At 49.7% G+C, this 27,009-nt stretch overlaps 1 protein-coding gene across 1 annotated transcript in view; it reads right to left on the minus strand.

Moving 5' to 3' along the window:
- Positions 1-744: 744 nt before the first annotated feature.
- The window catches only part of LOC119386550 (uncharacterized), a 123,092-nt gene continuing 96,827 nt past the window's right edge, over positions 745-27,009 (minus strand). The window contains exon 3 of the mRNA XM_049413971.1: positions 745-918. Coding sequence (XP_049269928.1) covers positions 745-918 — 174 coding nt within the window. The remainder of the gene's footprint in view (positions 919-27,009) is intronic.

The raw sequence follows: 27,009 nt of genomic DNA on the forward strand, positions 1-27,009 counted from the left end.
AATTTTCTAGCCGCTCACCACGGTGACTCGGACGCCCGTTCTCCTGCCCCCCCACCCCCTCACTGTTTTTTTTTTCGCTCATACCTTTCTTTTTCTTCTTTTACCATACTCTTTTCACTCTCACTGTCCCTTTAATCCCCAATCCCCCGTGAGTGTATCGGTTGAGGTGTCCTCACTTGAGAGACAGTTATCGTGCACTCCACACCCAATTTCCATTTTCATTTCCTTCTTCCTTTTAAGAATCACCTCCCCCCCCCCTACCTAGAGTGGCCTTAGGGTCCCCCTAGCGGCGCGGTGAAGATGCGCGGCCAAAAGCGCATCACCGCAGGGCCAGCGCTGTTTCGTGGCACATAGGACCAATCGACGAAATTGTTGCTACGTAATGCTGCCCGTGGGCAACATTGCGTCACTTCGGGTAAGAGGAGGATTGGACAGGCGCTGGAGAGGGGCGCCGGAATTGTTTTTCGAAATGGGGTGTCAAGGCGGCGCGCAGCGCTGTGATATTCATAAAGTGTGATCGGCGCGGCTGTCTGCATGAATTGGCGAGCTTGTTTGAGATCTGTAAAAAGAAAGTCCGAGCCTGTTTACAGGCCCTCTGAGCTTTGCATTAGGGTCGCTTTACACTTTTTGTGCCACACGCCGGCTTTTCGCCACACACCCTTGTCGTGAGCCGTTAAGGCTTTCGTCTTGAGAATAAAACAAGTCAGAAACTACTGTATCTTCTAGGCCGATTCGAAGCCTGTGTTACCTGAGCATCGGTGCCAGCATGCGCAGGCTGTTGAGACTGCCCAAGTGTTGTCCCACCCTGCAGGCGATGCGCCGTTGGCAGTCTGGGGGCAGTTGGCTCACCCGCTGCTGGCTCTCCAGTACGTACTGTGCCATGTCGCGGCGCTCACGGACAAGCTGCGTAACACACGGCTAAGTTGCACAATTTGCTCAGTAGCATGAGAAGTTTCGCAATTGCCGAGCAAGGGGCATAATTCACTATACAGCATCATCATCATCTTCAACCAGTCCACTGCAAGACGAAGGCCTCTCCCAATGATCCTATCCTGTGCGATCCGATTCCATTTTATCCCTGCGAACTTTTCAATTTCGTCACTGCACCCAACTCTCTGCCTACCTCGACTGCGTTTCCCATCCCTTCGTAGCCATTCTATTGCTCTTAATGTCCACCGGTTGTCTGCTCTGCGCATTACAATGCCAGCCCAGGTCCATTTCTTTCGCTTGGTGCCACTTGGGATATCTGCTGCCCCTGTTTGTCCCCTGACCGATTCTGCCCTTTCTCCGATCTCTTACATAGGCGTATCTACCGGGGGGGGGGGGCAAGGGAAGCGCTACCCCCCCCCCCCCCTTGAGAAATGTTGGGGGTGCTGAGCCCCCCCAATTTCGACGGTGGTTATTGTCGGCTGCAGACTGGGAAACTAACAAGTCAGACAAAGTTTTGCTTGAACGCAGCAATGACGTAATATTATAATAAAATTTGTCCTACGATTCTGCTCTGACGATTGTCCTCTGTGTGTCATGACCACGCGCTGTAGCCTACCTGCGGTGCGGGCTGCCTATTCCACGCTTGTGCGTCTTGCGCTCGAGCATCGCAGAGGAGGCTATCGCTCAGCAGGGGCTCTATAACATTACAGAAATCTGTCATGATTTTATTTTGTTCTGCCTGGCCTGAAATTTAAGTAATCCGCGACGCATATATGGGCGGGAACCAGTAAACGTTTTATAGCCCGTTCAAACGCTCTCCTTTTTCAGGAAATTCAGTTTCTTTCTTTGAAAACGAATAGCATCGCCACTGCTCCATATTCAAGCTGCTGTGACGATGAGTGTGCAGAAGTGTCTAGTATTTTAGTTCTGCCTAGCCAAGACAGCTAAAATAGATTCCCACTTTAGTCTCCGATTAGCCTGCTTCACTTGGCTTATCATATGGTAGCCTGCAGCGATCGTGGCGGCTTGTAACAAGGCAGTGGACTCGAACACATTGAGAAGCCCAGCTTTCAAGTTTGCCCCGTAACTTGACCTACCTCACCAGGGAGATGATCTGCGTCCACGGTTTTCTGGGCTAAGAAGGCTGCCTACCTGCAAAGGATTGTGTCTGTTCCTAATAATGTTTATTTCTCTATCTACCTCTTTGTTAGCAACGATGGGTTCCCAGAAAGTTGTACTCGCGCAAAATCAACTCAACATTGTTATACTATACTGAAAGTATCTATTATACACATATGAATCCATCACGCCCGCTGCTATAAGCAGCGGCTGCCAATGTGATTGGCGGGCAGCCTTCTTAAATTACGTTCAGAAAGAGACACTGTCTGGTTATTCCAAAAAGATGAGTTATTGCTCAGCACAGTAATGGGCTGCTTATTGTGCACACTTCATATTAACGCCGCGAGTTTTCGCAGACTTGTGACGTTGCATAACAAGGAGGCGATTTAATGGCACATTGAAAATTTTTGACGAATAGCGAAGAACCAATGACAAACAATGCGCCGTATTGAAAATAGCTCATTATTATTTTTCGCGCAGTCATGCGTACGTGGTAATTACGCGGTGGATCATTACGCGTCATTAGTTGCGTCGTTTTACGAGCAGGTGCTGTGAGCATAACCTTGAAAAGTTCAACCAATCATTAACAGCTACCGACCTATACGGAAGGAAACAATGCGGGGTAGTTTAACGTTATAGTCGCCCACATTTTTTCAAGGAAAATTTGTGCTTACAGAGTTTACGTAGGCTATTTACTTGGAGGAACCGGAGGGGAGGTGTACAGGGCCACATCACCGATTTTTCGTCCACCCCTCACTCAAGCTGGGAAAAGTAGGAGGGCAAGGAACGACACCTAGTATATAAATTCGTAGTCATTTATATTCTTATAACTATACACAACCGGCTCAATGTGGTTTGCTTAAGTATTAATCGACGGAACTTGGTCTTCTTCTTAAGAAAGACTTTATATTAGAGGGCTCTAACAGTAAAGAAATTCGCACTCCGCTTATCCTGAAGACTTCTACGAAGTACCTTGCTTTGTTGGCCACATGTTTTTTTTTTAATAAGTGAGAATTTAAAGTACTAGAGTCATAGCAGGTTCTTCATACTCATCGTATCTACATCGCCAAACTAAGACTGGGAAGTTTGCTGATGCAATGCTCAGATAAACAGGTTAAATTTGGATGTACTTTTTAAACAAACTTCACGGTAATATTTCCAGATTGTTATTAAACGCTGCTGTGTTGTCGCGGTGTAGGGGGGCTAAGCCTGCGCAATCTGTTTGTGCAGATTCTTCCTTGATTTAAAGCAAACAGTTTTGAAAAGCAAGTCATCTGATCAGCTCTGTGAATATAAAGAATCACCTCAAATCAAATATACATATATATATATATATATATATATATATATATATATATATATATATATATATATATATATTATATATATATATATATATATATATATATATATATATATATATATATATATATGATGTGGGGTTGCACACGCAACCCATTGTCTTCAACGCGGCGGCACCTCGGCTTCGCGCTACGTTTGTGCGCGCAGTGGCGAGGGGGGTTGCGTGGGAGAGGGCACGTGCCGCTCCCGCAGCCTTTCGCGCCCTGCTCCCTGGCCGAAGTCGAGATGCCCCGTTTTCCCTCCTTGCCCTTTTTCTGGAGAGACTCCTCTCCAGACCCCAAGAGATGCGCGCGGCTTTCTTGGGGACCGCCTTGTCTTTCGACTCGAGCAGCGGTGACGACCACAGCTTGATCGAGTCGGGAGCCACCCAGACGCCATCACCCCCTGCGCAACGCCCGGTCTATTGTGAGGTAACACTGCCTCAGGGCCGGACTGCGAAGCCACGAGAGGTGAGTTGAACCTTATCGCTCTCAATCTCGTGTGCTTCCCATTTTGTTGTTGTTTTCACGTCGTCGTGCGGAACTTCTCCGCCGCTTCGTTCCTACCTTGTATTTTTGTTGCGTTGGTGGCGCTTTTGGCACAATAAACTGTGTCAGGCAAAGAACTCGTCTCTGTTACCACTGGCCTGAAACCCGCCGCGGTCGCAACTTACGCGAACCGCGGGATAGGGGGTCACAGCTCTGACTGTTAGGGCTGCTGCGTAGCACTAGTAGCGAGTAACTACACTCCTCTAGTGCGCGGTGTGTTCCAAAAACGGGACAGTTTCGCACGCGCGGATCTGTTCGTTACAAAGTAACCCCTATATTTGGCGCCCAACGTGGGGCCAGTGGTACGACTGAGCGAGTCAGTTTGTGTGAGTGACTGCCACTACACGAACAACCATGGCAGCAGACGGGGCTGACTTATACAGCCGTTGCAATTGCTGTCACGGATGCTGCCAATAAGCAACAGTTCGAAGATGCGGTAACGGCTACTGCACCCTTCGATTCCTGCGGCGAACTTTAGCCAAAGGAAGTAGAAGTAGCACAGAGCAGGGGTATGAGCGGCTGGCTGGCGCGATGGGCACCCCTCCTGCAGCGATGCGACTTACTGTTCGCTGCAGAGGGAGAACGAACAGCGTGTAGCGGACGCACTTACGCGTACGCTCGTTGTCTGTGAGAAGAGTAACATTACTACTCCCCTCACCTTGCCCGACGCCGAGCCTGAGAGCGACGTAACTGCTGCGACGCTCATTGTTATCAGGGGGGGTAACATTACTACTCATTCTGATAATTTGAAACTCAGCCAGAGAGCATATAGTAACTGCTACAATGCTCAACGGCGACGGTCCGAAACGAAGGGCGGACGACCCACCTTCGCAGGACGAGAACGCTAACCACTACGACTGCGTCAGTTTAGTGGAAAGCTTGCTTAGCCGAAGGGAGTTGTCAGAGGAACAGCGGCAGGATCTCTTTTGTAAATACTTTTGTAAGTCTTTGGTGGGCTCCGGGAGCCCGGCGGCGCGGCCGCGGCGCACGTTGACGCAGCTGGTATTGCTGTTAGTGCGCGGCGCTCTGAAGCAGCTAGTAACGCTGCGAGCGCGTTTCCTCCTACTTTCGATCCCTGCCCGCTGAGAACTGACCACTCCTTGCTAAGATAAATCCCCGCGGAGAAGGATACACATGAGTCCTTCAAAGCGGTGATTTCCCGCACGTTGGCACGCACACTCGTGCATAAGCTCATCGAGGTGTTCACGTGATTCGAATATCCAAAGCAGTTGATAACGGACAATTCGTCCTGATTATCTGTCGAAATCGCCGTGCACTCCTGCGTAGCCTTCGGCATTAAGCGCAGGAGAACGACCACGTAATGTGCCCAGGCAAATCTCATTGAATGTCGGAACCGCAACATCAAGCACATGCTCGTTGAAATTGCGGGGACGCACAATTGCTCTCAGGGCTACTGTGAACACGCTCGACTGGCTTTACCCCCGCCACCCTCAATCTTTGAAGGGAGCTGCCTAATGCCGTAGAACATACTCTACAGGAATGCAGCATGGCACTGGTTGCTTCGTCGGCACGCGCCGATTATGCAGCTGGGCTGCGCGCGAAGGTGACGGAGGCTTTGGGCAAAGCACGACGGAACCTGAGCACTGCTCGTGGGGAGCAGAAAGCGCAGTATGACCGCTCTCATCGGGACGTTCAGTACAAAGTGGGCGACCTGGTGTTGAAGCGCAATCATGTCCTAAGCGATGCCAGTAAGAAATTCTCAGCTTCTCTGGCACCGAAGTGGATAGGACCGTACCGGGTAGGAGAGACTGTCTCTTCTCTCGTGTACAAGCTGACGGACTTGACGCTAAGACCGATCGGCTGACCGGTGCATGTCTGTGATCTCAAACCCTACTATGACAGAGGGAACGAGTGGCCCGAGGGAAACGCTCCCCCGCGCCCGCAGGCAGTGACATCCGAAGGCACGGCTCGACGTACGAGCTCAGTGCGACGTTACAACTTGCGATCTCGGCAGAACTAACTCTGTCCGGTTCGTAGGGGCTTTATTGTGCGTGATATCGGATGGGACGCTCCGCTGATATCTAGCATGCAGCCTTCGAGAGCGAGCACGCGCTTGCTTTTTCGGAGAGTAAGAGAGAGGGGCTAACTTGTTGTTCGAGTCGCAGATCACCCATCGGCAGCACTTCAACAACAACCAAGCCGAAACGACCGTTTTCGCCAGCAGATGCCCCATAGCCTGGCACTTCATCAAGCCGTCAACGCAAGCGTCTTACAGCAGAGAGCGGCGACACCAAAAGCCCACAGCAGCAGCCAGAGTCAAGGCGAAAGAAAAAAAAAAAAACAGCAAAACAGCTTCCGGTCCCGAATGGCCTCGGTGCAGAAGAATTCGCGGAACCACCGCACAGCCCGGCGAAGAGTTGCAGACCCGGCGACCGAACTACGGAGTGCACCCGCGGTACGAGCGTGGTATCCCGCTGCGCAGAACGGGGGTTGCAGCCGGCCAGCCGCAAGCGTCGGGGGACTTTCTACTCTAAACGCCTTAGAAGAAAAGAAGCGAAAGGGAGAGAAAGAAAGAACGAGAGGCGAGCGGAGGAGGCCGCTGGACAGAGCACGGCGCATCCACTTCGTTCGTAATCGCTTCACGCGTCGGCACGGCAACATACAACAGCTCATAACACCATGTCCGCGCAGGGTGCGGTACAAGCCGACATCACGAAGAGGCGCTGTCCTGGCCCGCGCCGGAGCCCGGGCGCACGCTACAAGCGGCCGCGCCATGCGTATCCGATTCCCGCTGCCCAAAAATCGCCCAACACCAGCAACCAGGGAGGTGCGGAGGCAGCGCCAAGCCGTCCGGACGCCCCCGGATCAGCCGAGCCTGTCGTCCAGGGTCCATCACCAGCACCGGGCACGAATCACAAAACGCGCTCGGTCGCCACCTGGACGTTTCAGGCCGGCACGGAGCCGCCCACCTCCTACTTCTCGGCGGCACCGTGGAAGAAGCAGGAGCGGGCGCAACGCTCGAAGCCCGAGAACCGGCTGTTCGCGCCATTCCAGGGGCGGACGATCGCCGACATCAACCGACAAGCAAGGGGAGCCTGCCTCCCGCCGACACCTGGGTCCACCTTTTGTGAATGCGGCGGGCTGCTGTTGCATGACGTCCACGGGCGTTCGCTCTTGCATAAAGGGTGGGCGGCGGCACAAAGGACGGCAGAGCGGGAAGCGCAGCCCCTGCGACGGACGACATCATCCGCCGCCTTCAAACGGAGCCGCAATTCGCCAGGTGGGTGGCGTCGCTGGCTTCGGGAGCGACGACGCAAGCCCCGGCGGATCCACCGTCACAGCCGCCGACCATCGAGCAGCGGTCAACACCGGCCAACGCCACACCTGACACGGCGTCGACCGACGGACCAGCGACGCCGGTCGTGGACGAGACCGACTGTGCGCTGGTGGACTTGGACTTTGACGTGTTAATTTAATTTGGCCCCGCCTCTTAAGCCCCAGGTGATGGCGGTCTTCTTTTTTTTTTTGGCTAAAGGGTTCAATTAAGGAGGGGGGGATGTGGGGTTGCACACGCAACCCATTGTCTTCAACGCGGCGGCACCTCGGCTTCGCGCTACGTTTGTGCGCGCAGTGGCGAGGGGGGTTGCGTGGGAGAGGGCACGTGCCGCTCCCGCAGCCTTTCGCGCCCTGCTCCCTGGCCGAAGTCGAGATGCCCCGTTTTCCCTCCTTGCCCTTTTTCTGGAGAGACTCCTCTCCAGACCCCAAGAGATGCGCGCGGCTTTCTTGGGGACCGCCTTGTCTTTCGACTCGAGCAGCGGTGACGACCACAGCTTGATGGAGTCGGGAGCCACCCAGACGCCATCACCCCCTGCGCAACGCCCGGTCTATTGTGAGGTAACACTGCCTCAGGGCCGGACTGCGAAGCCACGAGAGGTGAGTTGAACCTTATCGCTCTCAATCTCGTGTGCTTCCCATTTTGTTGTTGTTTTCACGTCGTCGTGCGGAACTTCTCCGCCGCTTCGTTCCTACCTTGTATTTTTGTTGCGTTGGTGGCGCTTTTGGCACAATAAACTGTGTCAGGCAAAGAACTCGTCTCTGTTACCACTGGCCTGAAACCCGCCGCGGTCGCAACTTACGCGAACCGCGGGATAGGGGGTCACAGCTCTGACTGTTAGGGCTGCTGCGTAGCACTAGTAGCGAGTAACTACACTCCTCTAGTGCGCGGTGTGTTCCAAAAACGGGACAGTTTCGCACGCGCGGATCTGTTCGTTACAAAGTAACCCCTATAATATATATATATATATATATATATATATATATATATATATATATATATATATATATATATATATATATATATATATATATCATCATCATATTCATTTTTAGGCCTACTCTACTACGTTCTCGATCACATCTTGCAGGTATCATCATCATCACTGAAGATGTCATCTGAAAATCATACGTTGTTGCGCCACTCTCCGTTTACCTCGATTCCAGTTTTATCCCAGTCTAGCTGTTTAAATACTTCCTCTGAGAATGCAGTGAACAACACTGAGTATATTGTATCTCCATGTCTGATGCCTTTTTTTTAAACCTTAATTTTATCGCTTTTTGTGTGGAGAATTAAGTTAGCTGTGGAGTCTTTATAGGTGTCGGCTAAGGTACTGATATAGGGTTCGCGTACTCCTTGTCGTCTTAGTGCTTTTAAGGCTGCGTATATATCTATTGAGTCGAATGCCCTTTCGTAGTCATGAAAGCTAAATAAAGCGGTTTGCTGTATTAAGCAGCTTTCTCAATTACCTCAGATATCATATTGATGTGACCCATCGCAGAGTAGCATTTCCTGAACCCTGCTTGTTCTTTAGGTTGGTTCAAGTCACTTGTTTCTCTTATCCCGCTTGAAATTACCTTTGTAAGTATTTTCTATATCACCGAGAGTAAGCTGATGGGCCTGTAGTTCTTTAATTATTTTATGTCCCCTTTCTAGTGTATTAATATAATGCTGGCATGTTTCCGGCTCACGGGAACCGTTGCCGTTTTGAGGCACTGAGTGTAAAGTATAGCAAATTCCTTCCTAATGAATTCTTCTCCGTCTTAATCAGATCGCCTGTTGTTCCGTCATCACCAGCTGCTTTCGCGCGCGGCACATCGCGTATGGCCTTTCTTACGTCGTCGGTAGTTAGATATGGAACTTTCATATCTTGCTCGTCGCTACTTCCGCCCGACGGTAGATGACTTATTTTCGAAATATACATCTGTGAATAAAATTATTTATCAGTAAGTAATAAAGGTACTTAATTAGTGAAGTTAATTAAGCAACGGCCTAACCCAAGAGTCTTCGCGTGTATGGCTAGTTTTATCGAGCTAACGTTGAGATGACAGCCCCATGAGTCAACTGCATACAGCTTGGGTGTCCGAAAGCACATGAGCGCGCAACAGCTAATATTAGGCTGAAGACGCAAGAATGAATCGGAGAAATATTGTACTACTGGAAACAGCACGAAAACGAGAGACAGATCAAGGGAACACACGATACAATTTGTATCCCGTTTCGGTGCAGCTTTTTTTGCACCGACAAGCCCGCCTATTCACTATATAGAAGAAATATTAGGCAGCAGTACTGCGGTCATGGCCGGTGTCCTCATGGTATCAAAGAAAAAGCACAACCACATGTTTCAAGGCGCGCATGATAAGATGGGTTCCGGCGAATGTTTCGACGAGAAAAGATTCACCATCGCAATTAGGTGAGCATCTTCCATCGTACCACAGCGCAGTGACTGGCTGCTATGAGGTCGAGCAGGATGCCTATTATGATTCAAGACACTCTTAATTTGCACTGTGCTAAGGACACTCCCATTTATCAGCCCAGTTTCGGCTGCCGTTAGGGTCAATGTCAGCCAATGTCAACGCTGGCCAAAGAGATTGCAGCGAAACGCTAATGCGGTGCACTCGCGAAAACGTCAGTCTTTCGTGCACCCACCGCCAAGGGACGTAGGCTGCACCAAGGTTCACTGCGCATTCGCGCCGACAAGCGTCTGTGTGTCGTCTTGTCGCGCAAAACGTCGGCTCCGCTGTCGCGGCGTGTAGTCGAAGCATGTAGGCTTCTCGTCACCCTTGCCTGAACCAAGAGGTGAGAAAGACATGCAATAAAGTTAAATGTCGGCAAACCAATGATAGACGAGTTGGTGATTGATCTTAGAACGTGGTGCGCAAAAGAACGTTAACGCAAGGAAGGAACACGGACATGGCGCAAACTATCAACTCAGGATTTATTGAAAGAACAAACATATATAAGTGTGGTTAGATTAACACGTGGCTAAAAAATCATGAGCTGGCAGTTATCTCAATGACGCGCTTCCAGGAAGTCTAACTCGGCGGCATGTAACGTGACCGAGGGTTTCGCGACATGTGAAGCGCCCACTTTGTTAACGAAATAGGCTTCTTCAGTTTCACGTGTTACCCTATCTTTGAACCTAGATTGCACTGTCGCGTCAGCAAACAGGGGTGCGCAGCCACATTCTTTAGAGTGCAAAGAGAGGTTAGAACAGGGCTGTCCCTTCGGCGAAGCTTTATAATCTAATAGCCGGTTATTTACACAATGACCAGTTTGTCCAACATAACGCTTCCCGCACGAGCGCGGAATATTATTGAAATAACCTTTGCCTGCTCATGGTTTTTTAGCACGTTTTAATCTAACCACACATATATTCCCACGCGCGCTGCTTTTTGCATTTCTATGTGACCGGCCGTTACACGTATCACCGACTACCTTTCGCGAAGAGCCCCCGAATGACTGGGAACCTTCCAGATTATTTCAGAATCATCTGATGGGCTTGAGCATGCAAACGCGAACGGTTGAGTTTATTCTGGAACTAGCGCCGCCACCAGCAATAAGGCTCGAGCGTTCGATGCCGCATGTATAAATGCCGACGCGCCTTACAGCACATCAGATTATCGACGGCCGACGCTCTGTTCACCGCTATTCAGTCTACGGTGTGCATTGCTTGTAGTGTGACTTTTCGTTTCCCGGGCACAAGTCGTCCCAAATAAAAAGTGTCGTCCTGAACCAGCCGACTGCTGCCTTCTTCAACGTCACTGCCACGTGACATCTGGTGGAGGTGCTGCTTCATTCATAATCCGGACACCCCCGCGAAGCGCTGACCGAAGCTCAAGCCACGAGAGGACAACGCTAAAGAAAACCCGGATCGTCGAACCAGCCGCAGTCAGAATGGACTACAGTTACAGTACGGGCTGCTTCCCGAAAACACCAGCCAGCCCAAGATCCCCACCTCGACTGCAGAGACGATGACCGCCCCTGTGCCGCCTACGTCGGTCCTTCTCCGGTAGCCCAGGGAGCCGCCAACCTACCGCGGATCTCCATTCGAAAACCCGGAAAGCTGGTCGAAGCAAACGACCGCGTCGCCGTTTTCAATACGTGGAGCAGTGAGGACAAGCTACAACATGTGTACTTTGCCTTGGAAGACGCCGCTCGTACCAGCTTCGAGAACCGAGGGCGAACCCAAGGTGGGACATTTTTCGCATCAGGTTACTCGCCACAATCACGTGCATTGTCCCCAAAGAGAGGGCTGAGGCTCTGCTCGAGACCCTTGTGCAGATGCCGAACGAAAATATGGCGCTCTTCACGGAAGAGATGACTAGGCTGTTCCACCACGCAGACCCTGCCATGCCCGAAGAGAAGAAAGTTCGCCTCCTCATGCGAGGAGTGAAAAAAGAATGTTCGCTGGGCTGATGCGGAACCTCACCCAAGACCGTCCAGGAATTCCTGTCAGAGGCAAGGACGATCGAGAAGACGCTGGAAATGCGCACCGAGCAGTACAATCGCCGCTCACTTCAAGAGCGTGGCTGTTCATGCCCTCGGCTCCGACGATTTGAGCGAAATGATCATAGCCATGGTGCGAGAGGAGCTGTGAAAGCTTGCACCTTTTCCACAGCTTGAAGTGACTTCGATTGCGGACGTTGTACGGGAGGAAGTTCAACAGTCACTGATTGTTCCTCAGCCAGCACCACCGCAGCCACAAGCGATGAGCAACGCTGCTGCTCTCCGCCGTCGCATCCCCTTTCCACGCCCACGTCAAGGTGCCACACTGCCACAGTTCCACCGCCAGACACCACCGCCGCCACCAGCGACATCATACCACCCGCCTGCCGGCCAGCGATACACGCCGAAGAAGACTGATGTTTGGCGCGCCCCTGACCACTGTCCGCTCTGCTACCACTGCGGAGAAGCCGGCCACACCTACCGCCATTGCCACTACCTCGAAATGGGCCTGCGTGGCTTTGCCATCAAGGCGCTAAGTCGACACAGAGGTGAACTGCCGCGGGACATCGCCGACTATCTCGCCGCATCTGAGTGGAGACCTCGATGGCCGTCCCTTTCACCATCACCAGGACGCTACAACTCACCGCAGCGCCGGCAGTACATCGGCCGCGAGCCCATACCCGGAACACTAAGGGCAGCAACGGATGAGGCGCGTTGCTAAAAGACGAAATACCGAAGATCTTCCGCCGCCGTCGATGACGCCGCGACGAAATCTCAAAAACACGCCGAAAGCCGAGCGGAGCCCTGACGCCGAAACTTCGTGACCGGGAGAAGGCCTGACGACACCACGTGGAAGCAGCGGAACAAACTGACGGAGCCATGATTCGACGCAACGACCTAACCTCATTGCTAGACGACGACCTTGCGACCTCGACGTTTTCATCGACGGCCACAACGCTACCGCTCTCGTTGATACTGGAGCCGACTATTCCGTCGTCAATGGGCCATTCGCCGTAAAGTAGAAGAAAGTTAGGGCTGCTTGGGAAGGCCCCGAAATCTGGATCGCTGGAGGCCATCCAATAACGCTGTCTGGAGTCTACACAGTAACAGTTACCATCAATAATGACCCTCATCCTGCAAGCTTCGTAATCTTCCAACATTGCTCTAGAGATGTCATACTTGGCATGGACTTCTTTAGCCATCACGACACCGTCATCGACTTAAGAACCAAGTCGATAACTCTATCGTCAGACAAAGAAACATCGCCGGATACGAACACATGTCAACGTGCCCTGAACGTGCTCGAGGATCAAGTCAACATTCCGCCGCGCTGCAGCGTCGTAATTCCCATCGGCCCTGAAAAACATGAAGACATCGAAGGTGTCATCGAGAGCGATCAGCGTTTGCTACTAGACCGTGACATTTGCCTGGCAATGACATTTGCGGAGGCCTTGCTCGGTTGCATGAAAGAAAAAGAAGCGTGATGCTAACGAATTCAGCCAAGAATAGAGACACCTGAGCAGGGGCTCGACATGCCCACGTCTCTTGAACTTCCTCCTTTAATAGTAAGACGCAAAACCTCCCCACTCGCCCTGTTCCATAAACTACATCACAACTTTTCCCACCTGCATGGTACACTGTTACTTCCACCTGCTCGAACTTCTCGCCGACTGTTACATTCCAACAGCGTCCAACGCCTTCACAGTTCGACCCTTACATTTAATAAATCATTTCTTCCCGCAGCCATCGAGGATTGGAATTACCTTCCTGAATATATTGCCCTTGAAAAAATTCAGAAAAATTTAAGGAGTCCTTAAGTACGCTCTTTGTTAAATAACTTTAATTATGCATTTTTTGTATTCATGCAATTTTTTTATTTAGCCGTTGTATACTAAACATATTGTACTTAATATGTTTTGTGCCCACTATGACTTGTATCATGAAGTCCAGCTTGTTTTGACTTCTCTTCGTCTGTTGTCTTCTTGTTCATTTTAATTTTAGCTCCCTCCCATCATTGTGTTGCACGCCTCTTCTTCTGCCAAACATTGGTTATGAAATATTTTATCTTGCGTGCTTTGTACTTTCTGTAACGCTGTTGGGTTCTTTTTTTCTAAGCATTTCCTGTACCATGCTTCTATTAAATCCTGTAACCCTCCCCCCCCTTATGTAATGCCCTGTTTAGGGTCCTTAAGGGTTAATAAATAATGATGATGATAACTGCATACATAGAAGAAATCGTCAGCGGTGCGTTTGCCTTATCAGATTCTGACGAAGCTACATCGACGACCCTAAAACTTCAACCTACGTTGAACGTCAACTCAAGTCTTCCCGCTCGCAGACAGCAACAGCTCGGATGCTTTCTGTAGGAATATAGGGACTGTTTCTCGTCCTGATCGCGAGTCTGACAAACGCCCCTTGCTAATCACCGTATCACAACCGAACATCATGCCCGTGGCAGTGTCTCCTTCCACCGGGTGGAAGGAGACACTGCCACCCACCGGGTGGAAGGAGACGTTAGGTGGGCAAAGCGTTCGGTTCGCCCATATAGCCGCTTAAAACCGGCTTGACTTGGCTTGAAGTGTATAAGTAGGTGGCGGCAGAGTAGCGTTCAGGCCCGTTTGTGTGGCTTGCGTGGTGAGTGTTGGCAGAGGAGGCACACTACTGTACTGATGTTGATATTGAGCGTGAACTGTGTGCATTAACGAGAACTGTGTGTGTTGTAGAAGTCGTAGCAAATCGTTGCCGCTTTTGTTGCGATGTCCTCCGGTTCAGTGGACCACTGCCAAATCTATAAGCAATGATAACGAGCTGTACGAGCATGAGATAAAGGCCATGTGTTACGTGATTTGTGAAATGTGTCTGTTTGACGCACAGCTTGTACTGTGGCGTACGTGTATGTGTGGTAAGTGCGTGCTCTGCGTGGCCCGTTTGCGTGGCTTGCGTGGTGGGTGCTGGCAGGGGAGGCACGGCACTACGCACTACTGTACTGGTGTTGATATTGAGCGTGAACTGTGCGCATTAACGAGAACCACCTCTGACCGTAGGGACGTGATCTCGTTGTGTATGTTGTAGAAGTCGTAGCAAGTCGTTGCCGCTTTCGTTCCTGCGATGTCCCCCTGTTCAGTGGACCATTGCCAAATCTATCAGATATGATAACGAGCTGTACGAGTATGAGATAAAGGCCATGAGTTACGTGATTTGTGAATGTCTGTCTGACGCACAGCTTGTACTGTGGCGGACATGTATGTGTGGTAAGTGCGTGCTCTGCGTGGATCGATCGCTTACAGTTGGAAAGTCATTTGGGCGAAGTGTACTTGAACCATCACTTTTATTTAACGGTGCGTCTAGGGTGACGTCCAGACGTAACTGTAGCCGTCGCTATCGTTACGCCCAGACGTAACTGTCCACGGGGTCCACGGTGCAATTCTGCCTCCGTGGTTACGCGTCCTATGCGCAGACTAAAACAACTCCTTGCTGTTTTTAATCTACTGTCCCTGAGAATATTTGACGTAAGTTAGGGGTGGTCACCTTGTGGTCGGTGTGAAAGGTTAGACGTTTACACCTATCCACTGTAACTGTAACGTTCAGCACGGCCGCTCGCTGAATTAAGCGGCCATACATTCAGTATCACTGTCGTATCACCGATTTACCAGCATCACTTATGTATTGAGACGTGCGTGGTTTGTTTTGCCGGACTGTTTCGCGTATCAGCAGCTCTGTTGTCGAGACAGAACAGCTGACGCACTTTAGGAAGACGTTAATTTCGGCCTCCGCCGGAGCCACGCTGCCTTCAGCCATCGTCTCGGGTACTGCCTTTTCCTTAGCTTCGTTGAGGCGGTCAACCTCAGTTTGGGGCAATCACGGTTAGTGAAATAAAAGTGAAATAACTGCAGGTCTCCATCGAACTTGATGTAAGTACGGTTTGCGTGCCCGTGTTGATGTATCACACGTCCACTAGGGTTACGTCCATACAATAACAATCGGTACAGCTGCCCCGCGTGTGTACACATAAATGTCGTCTTTAGAAAGCCTCCTTCCGTCCAGTTATGTTGGTGCAGCCTACTTGGCCTACTCGCAACACATTGTTGCGAGATTGGGCTCACCGTCGCGGCGTTAGCAGTGTAGTATGGATGGGCGGTCGGCGGCACATATCCAATTAAGTGTTGCACATATCCAAGAAAGCGCGTTGACTACAGCCCAATGGTGGTATATACGCCCTCCATTGCCACATTAATGCACGAAGCCGTACTAACGTTCCTATTACGTGTGTGAGAAGTGCAATCCGCCAATCAATGGGGTACTGGCCTTCGGCGACAGTCGTGTTTTCCACTGTGCTCGATGTTTTTTTTCTTGCTTTATTTGTACGTGCTTAGGTTGTGTTCTGCCCATACTACAATATAAATGGTGTTGTGCGACTGAACCAATATACCTCTTGCTGTAGCGGCTACAAAACAAAAAGCCTGTATTTCTGTGTAATTATAGTTGAAGTGGAACTCTGTGCACTCTGCTTTTCTGTTTGCATGAATCCGTGTACCTCTCTAGAAGTGCGTGACTTGAGGTCTTTTTTACTGCTAACCGGCCTTTGCAGACTATAGTTCATGCTTGGTATCACAAGGATTTCTAAATCGCCAACACTTCACGAGATTGCGAACAGTCATTTACGAAAAGTCCTTAAAACACAGTTCTCTCCCGACTGACTGGAAAATGGCATCGGTTGCTCAATCTGGCCCGCGCAACGTTATCAATAACTACCGCCCCATTTCACTCACTTCTGTGTGCTGCAAAATTCTTGAACACGTTTTATATACCGCCATTGTTAAGCATATAGATAGTAATTCTTTATTGAACTCAAACCAGCACGGATTTAGACATGAACTATCGTGCGTCACACAACTGGTAGAGTTCACACATGTTTTAGCAGCAGCACTGGACGATAACTCTTCGGTTGATTGTATTTTCCTCGACTTTCAGAAGGCGTTCGACACCGTTTCGCACTACTTATTACTGTAAAAACTGTCCAGCTTTGACATTAATCCCCAAGTTATTGCATGGGTTGCTGAATATTTACGTGAGAGGCGACAATGCGCAGTTGTAAACGGCGAACAGTCTGCAATAACTGATGTTACGTCAGGGGTGCCTCAGGGATCAGAACTGGGACTCCTTCTTTTCTTACTTTATATCAATGAGATTAACGAAAACGTACAATATCATATTAGGCTATTTGCAGATGACTACATATTATACTGCAAAATTACCTCTGAAACTGACTGATCTGTGATCCAAAACGACTTATGTGCGATACACGCATGGTGTGAGCGATGGGAAATGAAACTGAAGCTTAAGAAAACGGTGTGCATGAGGTTCACCAGAAAAAAAAAGTCCAGGTGAATTCGAATACACAATAAACTGCTCACCGGTAAAAATGGTGTGCGAATACAAATACCTAGGCGTTTACTTTTGCCCCTCTTTATCATGGAGTCGGCATGTGGATTATACCGTAGGTAAAGCTTGTCGGAGTTTGGGATTTTTGCGACGAAATACACGTGCATTTCCACAGCAAACCCGGGAGTTATTATATAAAACATACGTAAGATCAGTGCTGGAATACGCGTGCTGCGTGTGGGACCCTTCAACAGCATCAAACAAAGAAAGATTAGAAAAAGTTCAGTCCATGGCGGCAAGATATGTGCTTAATATACCCATGTATGACAGACAGTTTAGTTCAACGGAATCTAAGGCGATATTAAAATGGAAGTCTCTGCAGCATGCGAAGAGCGTCATTTCGACTGAAGGTATTACACAGCGTATATCATTTTCATACTCGAATTCCCCGTGACGTATACATTAACCGACCTCACTACACATCAGCACGCAAAGATCACGAACACAATTAAGATAAGAGAATATAAATGCAATACATCGTCCTTCAGCAACTCTTTTTTTCCCAGAACTATCAGTCAGTGGAATCGACTTCCTTCCACAATTGTAGGAATTTCGTCTAATGACGCATTCTTTTCTGCAATAAAAATGATTGAATCTTTTGACCACTGAGCCTTAAAAGAAATCATGCGTACGCCTGGTAATCACCATGATCTATACTGTATCCCATTTGTAAACTGTGTTGTTTTCTTTTAGTGCTTCCTTTGCATCTTGTGCTGTACTATATATTTACCACTGCCGCGCTTTGTTGTAATTACTGTTCGCATTGCCATTAACTGTTATCACTGTGCTTTCTGTTTATTTTAGATTGTTTTCCCAATGTATACGACATTTTTGATGTAGCTGTGTTCGACACAGCTTTGTACGTTTGTGTCGGCGTAGAATAATCTACATTTTCATTTGCACCTGCAACTTTCATGCTTGTTCTTCTTCCGTACACCCCCCCCCCCCCCCCCACTGTACGTAATGCCTGTATGGGCGCTATGGGTATTAAATAAATAAACTAAAATAATAATTGTGTCTCAAAAATTCTGCATTCACACCTCCATACCGACACGTGCATGCACTCACTTATTAAAAATATAACACAGCGCTTTTTTAAACACAAGACGAAGGAAAGAAGAGACGTATGTGTCCCTCCATTCCTTCGTCTTGTGTTTAAAAAAGCGCTGCTTTATATTTTTACCATGGAACCTCACCAACTCGCCCAATTTGCGTGTCTTGCTCACTTATTAGTCTGCATACAAGCCTTGGAAATTGAAATGCTTGTTTATATCGTGCAGACATACGTACAAGCATTTGATGCTGTGCTAACACAACGGAATAGGCTGCCCTCTGAGGACCCGCGCAGGACGTTCGCACACTAGCGAACACGGTGTGGCTAGCAGACGACGCAGGGAGCCATAATCAGCTGCTAAAGTTACGTCCACCGTGTGATTCACAATGCGCACTTAAGTTTAATAATTATCTTGCCAGTCTCAGTGGTTGGCTCGTGTCACTGGGACGCTGTCGCTTCGCGGTGCGCCGTCGTCGCTCCACTATTTTGCTCGAGTGGCTGGTGTCCCTACAGCAAGAGTACGGAGCGCGACGTGGGCTGGGGCGTCCACCGCTGCCACCAAGGCGATTTCCTTAAACAAAAAATATTACGGCGCCCGTGGAGCACTTAATAAAAAAAGAGAGAGAAGGACAACAGCGAGGTTCGAACCAACGTCCTCGCAGATCCGAGCACGACACGTACTAGCCCGCTGCGCCACCAGAGCCGATCGGTTCGGTGCGTCTGATCTCACGCTGGACGTAACTTTAAGATTTGTTATTCTTACGTCCAGACGTAACTGCAACGGTTCCTATAGTTACGTCTAGACGTAACGCGCTAGACGCTCCGTTCTTTTTTTCCATCAAGAACCACTACTATTACAGACATTCACAAATCGCATACACATGGCCTTTATCTCACGCTCGTTATCGTTGCTTATAGATTTGGCGGCGGTCCACTGAACACGGGGACATCGCAGAAACAAAAGCGGCAACGACTTGCACACGAATCACTTTCTACAACACTCTACACAACGCGACCACGTCCAGAGGCGGTTCTCGCGCACACAGTTCACGCTCAAAACCAACACCAGTAGTGCCGTCTCTGCCAACACCCACCACACCACGCAGAAATAAACGGCGGCCCGAACGCTACTCTGCCGCCACCTACTTATACACTTCAAGCCAAGTCAAGCCGGTTTTAAGCGGCTATATGGGTGAACCGAACGCTTTACCCCACCTACCGTCTCCTGCCAACCGCGCGCAGGAGACGCGGCCCATGCCCGTCTGCTCTGTCAGAGCCCGTACCGAGTTTCGACGCGAGAACGTGAGGCCGTTAAGAAACAAGTGGACGAAATGCTACGCGACGACAAAATCCAACCGTCCAAGAGTCCGTGGGCCTGTTCCGTGGTGTTAGTGAAGAAAAAAAAATGGAACCCTACGTTTCTGCGTCGATCACCGTCGCCTGAACAAAATCACGAAGAAGGACGTGTACCCTCTTCCACGGATAGACGACGCCCTGGATCGACTCCACAGTGCGAAGTACTTTTCGTCGATGGACCCCAAGACCGGCTACTAGCAAATAGAAGTCGACGAGAGAGACCGAGAAAAAAACTGTATTTATAACACCAGTCGGCCTGTGAAAGTTTAAGGTCATGCCCTTTGGTCTTTGCTCGGCACCTGCGACTTTCCAACGCGTTATGGTACAGTACTGGTTGGCTTGAAGTGGCTGACGTGCCTCACGACGTCGTTGTGTTTGCCTCAAACTTTGACGAACACCTTCGGCGCTTTGAGGCTGTACTTCAAGCAATGAAGACCTCTGGACTCACCCTGAAGCCAGAAAAGTGCGACTTCGCGTACGAGAAGCTCTTGTTCTTGGCCACGTCATTAGCAAGTCTGGAGTTTGCCCCGAGACGCGGAAAACATCTGCCATCGCTGCCTTCGCGCCGCCCACCGACAAGAAGGCCGTACGCCTATTTCTCAGCTTGTGCACCTATTACAGACGTTTCGTCAATGAATTTTCACGGATCGCCGATCCACTAACTCACCTCACGAAGGCGACGTGGAATGCAAGTGGGAACGGCGCAAGTCGAGGCAGTTCAAGAACTCAAACGACGACTGCAGACGCCTCCGATACTAGCGCAGTTGGACGAATACGCCGATATGGAAATCCACACCGACACAAGCAGCGTCAGGACTTGGCGCCGTCCTTGTGCAGACGATTGATGGACTAAAAACGGTAATCGCTTACGCTAGCCGGTCGCTGTGAAAGGCCGAATGGAATGATTCCACGAGGGAAAAAGAGTGCATTGCCATGATTTGGGTTATATATACATCAGTTTCGCTCCTACCTATATGGCAGGCCTTTCAAGGTCGTGAACGATCACCATGCCTTGCGCTGGCTAGCAAGTTTGAAGGACTCTTCAGGGCGCCTCGCACGGTGGAGGCTGAGACTTCTGAATTTGACATTATTGTCGTTTACAAGTCCGGACGAAAGCACTTTGACGCCAATTGCTTGCCCCGTGCACCAGTTGATCCGCTGCCGCATGACGATCTCGACGAAGAAGCTTCTTGTGGCCTGTTATAGTGCCGACGACTTCGCCGAACAACAGCGAAGCAACCCGGAACTGAGAGGCCTGGAAGAGTACTTAGAAGTCAAGACCGCCGTTGTACCCAAAGTATCCAGGCGAGGGTGGGCGTCATTTTTCTTGCAAGGTGACGTCCTCGAAAAAAGAACTTCTCTCCGGCCCCGGGCCAACTACCTTATCGTTGTGCCTTCGCCACTGCGACCAGAAGTTCTGCAGACCCTATACGACGACCCGACGGCTGCCCTCCTCGGTTTTTCCAGCACGCTTGCGAAGATACAATAAAGGTACTACTGTCCACGACTTACTGCCGACGTCGCTCGTTATGTGAGGACATGCCGGTACGGTCAGTGACGCAAGGCACCACCGACAAGGCCAGCGAGATTTCTGCAGCCCATCGAACCACCTCGCCGACCGTTCCAACAAATCGGTATGGACTTACTGGGGCCTTTCCCCACGTCGACTTTCGTTAACAAGTGAATCGTCGTAGCTACCGACCACCTCACCGGCTACGCCGAAAGAAAGGCCCTGCCTAAAGGCAGTGCCGCCGAGGTAGCCAAGCTTCTGTTGAGAACATCGTCCTGCGTCATGGCGCCCCAGAAGTCCTCATCACAGACAGAGGTACGGTCTTTACTGCGGACCTAACTCAGGCGATCGGACCACAGCCTACCAACCGCAGAGGAATGGCTTCACCGAGCGTCCAAATGAGACCATCACCGACATGCTGACCATGTACTACGCGGACGTCGACCACAAGACGTGGGATGCCATCCTTCCGTACGTGACCTTCGTAACAACACGGCCGTAGAAGAAAGGACACAGATGACCCCACACAAGTTGGTCTACGGAAAGACCCCGGCAACGACGCTCGACGCATTGCTACCAACTGCCACCGACGAAGACAATCTCGACGTCGCCGCCTATTTGCAACGTGCCGAAGATCGACAGCTCACCAGCCTGCGTATCAAGAACCGGCAGAGCACAGACAGTCACAGTATATGAACTCTATGGAAAGCCGTCGCTATACGAACCCGGTGACCATGTGTCGGTCTAGACGCCGATACGCCGACGCGGACGCAGCCCTTACAAGGTACTTCGACGTCTCGGCGCAAACACAAGCGCTTGTGTTTGCGTCATTTTATGTGTGCGTGATTGCGTCCTTTTGTGCGCTGTTTCATCAAATATCATGGCTCACCAAACAGCCCATCAGAACATATTACGCATTATTTGCTTCGCCATTCTTTCAAAACTGCGGAACTTTGCTCATGCGGGAGCCTCAAAGACGAAATGGAAGTAGCCAAGTAGACACGCAGCTCGCGCGCGTTCTTATTTTATTATTATATGGACAGTCTCGGCTGGATTTTGCCGTCGCCGCCGTCATGCACCGTATATGTATAAGTATGTATATATATATAAAAGCCCCAAAGAAAAATAATTCAGAGATATGCTTCCGAAGCGCGGAATCGAACCAGGGACCTCTGGCCAGGAGCGCGACGGGCGCATTTAAAAGTCGTCGGCGAGCTCGCTCGCTCCTTATATTTGCGCAGGGAGAACCTTGGCCTTCCGCTGTCTGCTCGCGCGGTTTTCACGTGGTGAGGGCAAGAGGGATGTTTCACGCTTTCACCGTGATGTCCGCGCTCATGTTACGGAGCGTACGAAAGCCACTCGAGCTCAAGGGACGCCGCTAAACGAACAAACAGAAGATGAGCGCGGACTATCAAGTGCCACAGCTCGACACTTGAAGCACGCTAGTTTCCTTCGCTGCTTCGGCCGCCTTTGCAACAGGAGCGCTGTTCAAACTGAGAGTATCCATTGGCGAGCCTCACTTCATATAGAATTAGTTTCTTGCTATCGCACTCATTGCTTCGGCCTTGCGGCTTAACTGTGACTTTTTCACTCACGCCGACGCCACCACAGCGATGTGGGCGAGGTACACGCGCAGCTTGCGTGCTGACTTTCCTTTTAAAATATCTTTTGGATCTCGCACGACCGTGAAACATAGCCATTTAAGGCTTTCGCTTTGCAATCTCAAAGCGCACTGCCACGGGTGCCATCGGTGTGACTAACGAGCCATTACAGCAAAGGAGAACTTTTGAAAGCGGTAGAAAAATTATGGGGGATGCCTGGACCTTTAAAAGAATGTGAAAGCGAAAACCTCGTTAGACCCAAAAAGTGCTAAAAAATAGCAGCATGGGTTTTAGTCTGTCACAAAAACAGGCAGCAGCTTCCAGGTCTATTCTATGCTGATGATATCGTCTTATTTGAGGACAGCCCAGATGACGTCTAGGCTGTGCAAAACTTTACATTTTGATATCGCCGAGATGTAAAGTAATCACATTCATCCATAAACATAACAATTGTAAGTATATATTCCACATTCAAGACGACTTACTATCTCACGTTTCCCATTACAAATACCGTGGTGTTAACCTTTCTTCAGATCTATCATGGTCCTTTCGTATTTCATTCGTATGCGCTCATGCTTCAAAATCCTTAGGTTACATGCAGCGTAACCTCAGAAATACTCCTGCCAGGCCCATAGCCATGGTGGAGGGGGGCTAGGGGACCGCCCCCCTCCCCAAATTTTGGTGAAGTAGGTGCTTTTACCAAAAATAAATAATAAAAATAGGCATTTTTTAAAAATAGTCAATGTTTTCAGCAAGTGCCCCCCCCCCCCCCCGAAAAAATTCCTGGCTACGGGCCTGACTCCTGCTAATATTCGTAAGCTAGCTTAGCTCATATTTGTTCACTCACAACTTGAGCTCACGTCCTCCATGTGGTCTCCATATCATAATAAAATGTTCATCGCACTAGAGTCCATCCAAAATAGGGCAGCACAGTTCATCTCTCGAAACTATAGTTACCGTTCAACTGTCACGCGGGTTAAAACTGATCTTTCCCTACAATCATTAGGTACACGTCGTGACATAGCCCAGCAACATTATTCCACAAGTATGCACACTTTGATGGGTCATGTTTATTTCATCTCGATGTCCCATTCCGAACGTCCAAAAGATTGCATAATAATTTAAGTTTTACGCGCACATATGGTGACACTTTTACATTCAGTTCATCAGCACTTCGACGCGCCATTAGATTATAGAAATGTCCGACCCTGACACATTCCATCACCAACTTATTGCACATTTTCACTGAGGTCGTCTATTGACAAGGCCACATTTGTATATATTGTGCCACTATTATGTATGTATCATGTATTTATTCTCTATTTATTATGCGTGAAGTGTTCAAATTTTGTGTATGATGTGCAGTCGTTTCTTTCTGGTCTTTCACAGCTTTTTATTTTGTGTTGAATGATGCAATTGCAGAGCCCCCCCCCCCTTACACAATGCCCAACGGGACTGTGAGGTAGTTCAAATAAATAAATATACAGCGTCTGGCTGAAATATGAGGGTGGGAAGGTCAAGCTCTAGGACTGCGATTTGCGGGAACAAAATGTGGACTGATGGTATACAGTGATACCAAGGATCACAGTATCGATACAGGGCCAGGAAATACCGAGGGTAACAATGTGCAAGTACCTCGCAGTACGGGCAAATGTGGGTGATACACAAGTGGAGGCATGGAGTTTCCTACAACATTTACTGGAAGGCACTGTGGCGCAGCAATTGTTCAGCCACCATGAGCATGATGCGTAGTACGTGTATTTGCCGTCTGCGGGCTTGCGGCTTTTAGGTTTGTTTATTGTGTTTTGGCTTTTGTTTCGGTTAAAAGAAGGACTCGTTGAACTAGTGAGCCTATAAAGGCCAAGGTGGCGAAGTGTGACAGCTGAACTTTTGCTGAACTTCGCGAACTTCTTTCGACAACGGGGCTGCACGCCACACGGATCTGCACGGAGCCGAAAGAACGAAGCTTAGGCAAATCCATGTACTACCCATCATTACCACGATGGCTCATGCGCCAGGCGTTGCAGCTCCCATAGGCACTTAGCGCCAGATTTCCGTCTAGTGTATTGTTACGCAATCATATGTATGGAGATATAAGAAAAAAATCGGCCGTCATCCCGCCCTGCGAACGTGAATGTCCAGCGAAGCTGTATCAAACACCAATCATGCTAGTGGGGGGAGGGGGGAGGGGGGAGGGGGAGGAGGTCTATGATTTATTATTACTTTAGAGGTAGGGATAATCGCTTTGTGGTCGCTGTGGTAGACTGTGATTGGTTGCGCGACCAGTGTCGGCAAGACGAATTTGTTCCTTTCATCGAGCATTGTATTCACGCTGTTCCTCTGGTGTCGTTAATTTCCGTGGTCTACCCATGGTAGTCTTATAATAAACTGAATCAGTTGCTAGACGGGTCTCTTTTTTATATATGAAAGCGGGAAACACACACAGTGAGAAGGAAGGGCCGCTGAACATCATTCGAAGCCCTCGTTTGAAGTGCAAAGTAGCTGCAGCCTAATGTTTACGGGAAATGCGTAGGAAGGTGTTCCAATGTTCGAAGGCGCCTTATCATCCAGCATGTGGTCTTGATGCTTGTTTTGTTGTTTTCTTTTTTAAAACGAATACTGAGCTCTATACTGTATGCCTGATTGCAAAGAAAGAAAACCAAATTGGGGAGGGACGAGGCATGTAGGGAAAGGTGTTTCAGCTCCACTAACGTAAAACCTCGGAAGGGGCGAAGCATGCAGTGTGCGCCGGTGTTTCCCAAAGACAAAGCGCTGCTAATCGGCAATGAGAGACAGAAGATGAAGAACGGCATGACTGAGGTAATTCGCCACATTGCTTTGAGGAATAGTTCTTTGATGAGGCACTAGTGGTGCCAAGCCTGAAATCGGGCATGTAGGGAAGGATCTTTCAGCTCCACTAACGTCGTCGAAATGCAGCTTACCCTAAGGTGCTTTTTCTTCCCTACGTGCCCGGTTTTAGTTCCCTACGGCATGTAGGGAAGGGTGTTTCAGCTCCACTAACGTCGTCGGCTCTTTTTTGGGCTAACTGTTGTCTTCTTCATTTTCAGTGGACCGGTGGCGAGTAAAGCACCATCACTTTGGAGATATATTTGAAGAAGTGGTGTTTCAAATAGATGACTTTACCGTAGAGATTCACGTTTTTGTCTCAGGTTTTAGATGAGAAACTTGAGCGCCTTGGTAAATTTCGTCGGGGATTCTGACAACGCTGCTAAACCAAGCAATGTTTTAGGCAGCTACGACGAACCTTGAACTCATAATATGCATAGTATGGACCGGTGGCGAGTAGTGGGATTTACCCACTTTTTGTGGCGCATACCCGTTTATGATGGACCCTGACTACGACATGACACGCCGGCGTGATGACGTCATCACACGCCGACAAGCCGAGACCCTAAGGTGCCCCTAAGATGCCATTTGCCCGCAATTGTCAAACGTGTTCGTCGGCTTGTCTGTGTCCACCTCTCCGAATGCCCTTCGGTCAGCGTCCTTGGTCAAAACGGCAAATACAGATAGATCATTTGAAAGTGATTTCAACTGGCTAAGCACCGAGCGATGTCTGCCAATGCGCTCAACTAGAGAAACGCCTAGGAAAGAGGGGGCTTATACATTTTTAGTTTTATTGCGATAGCAATTATATGGACAGCCTCGGCTGATTTATGCCGTACCCGTCGCCGCCGTCATGCACCGTATATATATATATATATATATATATATATATATATATATATATAAGCCACAAAAAATTAATTCAGAAAAACTTTCCGACGCGCGGAATCGAACGGGCGACCTCTCGATTCGCAGCGCGCGGCATTAGACGGTTAGGCCACGAACAGCGCCGTCTTCCAGCCTGCTAACGGCAAGCTATTTGTATACACCATTTACTTCAGCATGCTTTCTTAGTCACCACATAGATGGCGCGATGTGCGCGCGTGGCGCGCTTTAAAGATCGTCGCCCCTCTCCTGCGAACGCCGTTGCCCTTCGCCCTACAGGGCGTGGTCGCCTTCGTGCGCTTATCTCGAGGAAAGAAGGGGCGGCCGGTGGGGTGGAGCGGGGGGTACGAAGGTCACTTCGCTCGCTGCAGCGGCCGCGTTTGCGAAAGGAGCGCGCTGTTCAAACACAAATAAGTAACAACTCTCACAATTAGTTCGCGCTCGTCCTGTGTGTACCTGTTCGTTTCGTGCGTCCTGCTTTATGTTTGAGCAGTGCGCTTCAAGTGTCGAGCTGTGACGCATTAGTTCGCACTCGTCCTGTGTGGGTTCTTTTCGTGCGTCCTTTGGGCTCTAGCGACGCGCTGGCAATTTCGAGCTGCTTTCCGTTCTTCGCGTTACATTCCAATTTATTG

The sequence above is a fragment of the Rhipicephalus sanguineus genome, chromosome 3 (assembly GCF_013339695.2).
Source record: "Rhipicephalus sanguineus isolate Rsan-2018 chromosome 3, BIME_Rsan_1.4, whole genome shotgun sequence".
Classification (NCBI taxonomy): Eukaryota; Metazoa; Arthropoda; class Arachnida; order Ixodida; family Ixodidae; genus Rhipicephalus; species Rhipicephalus sanguineus.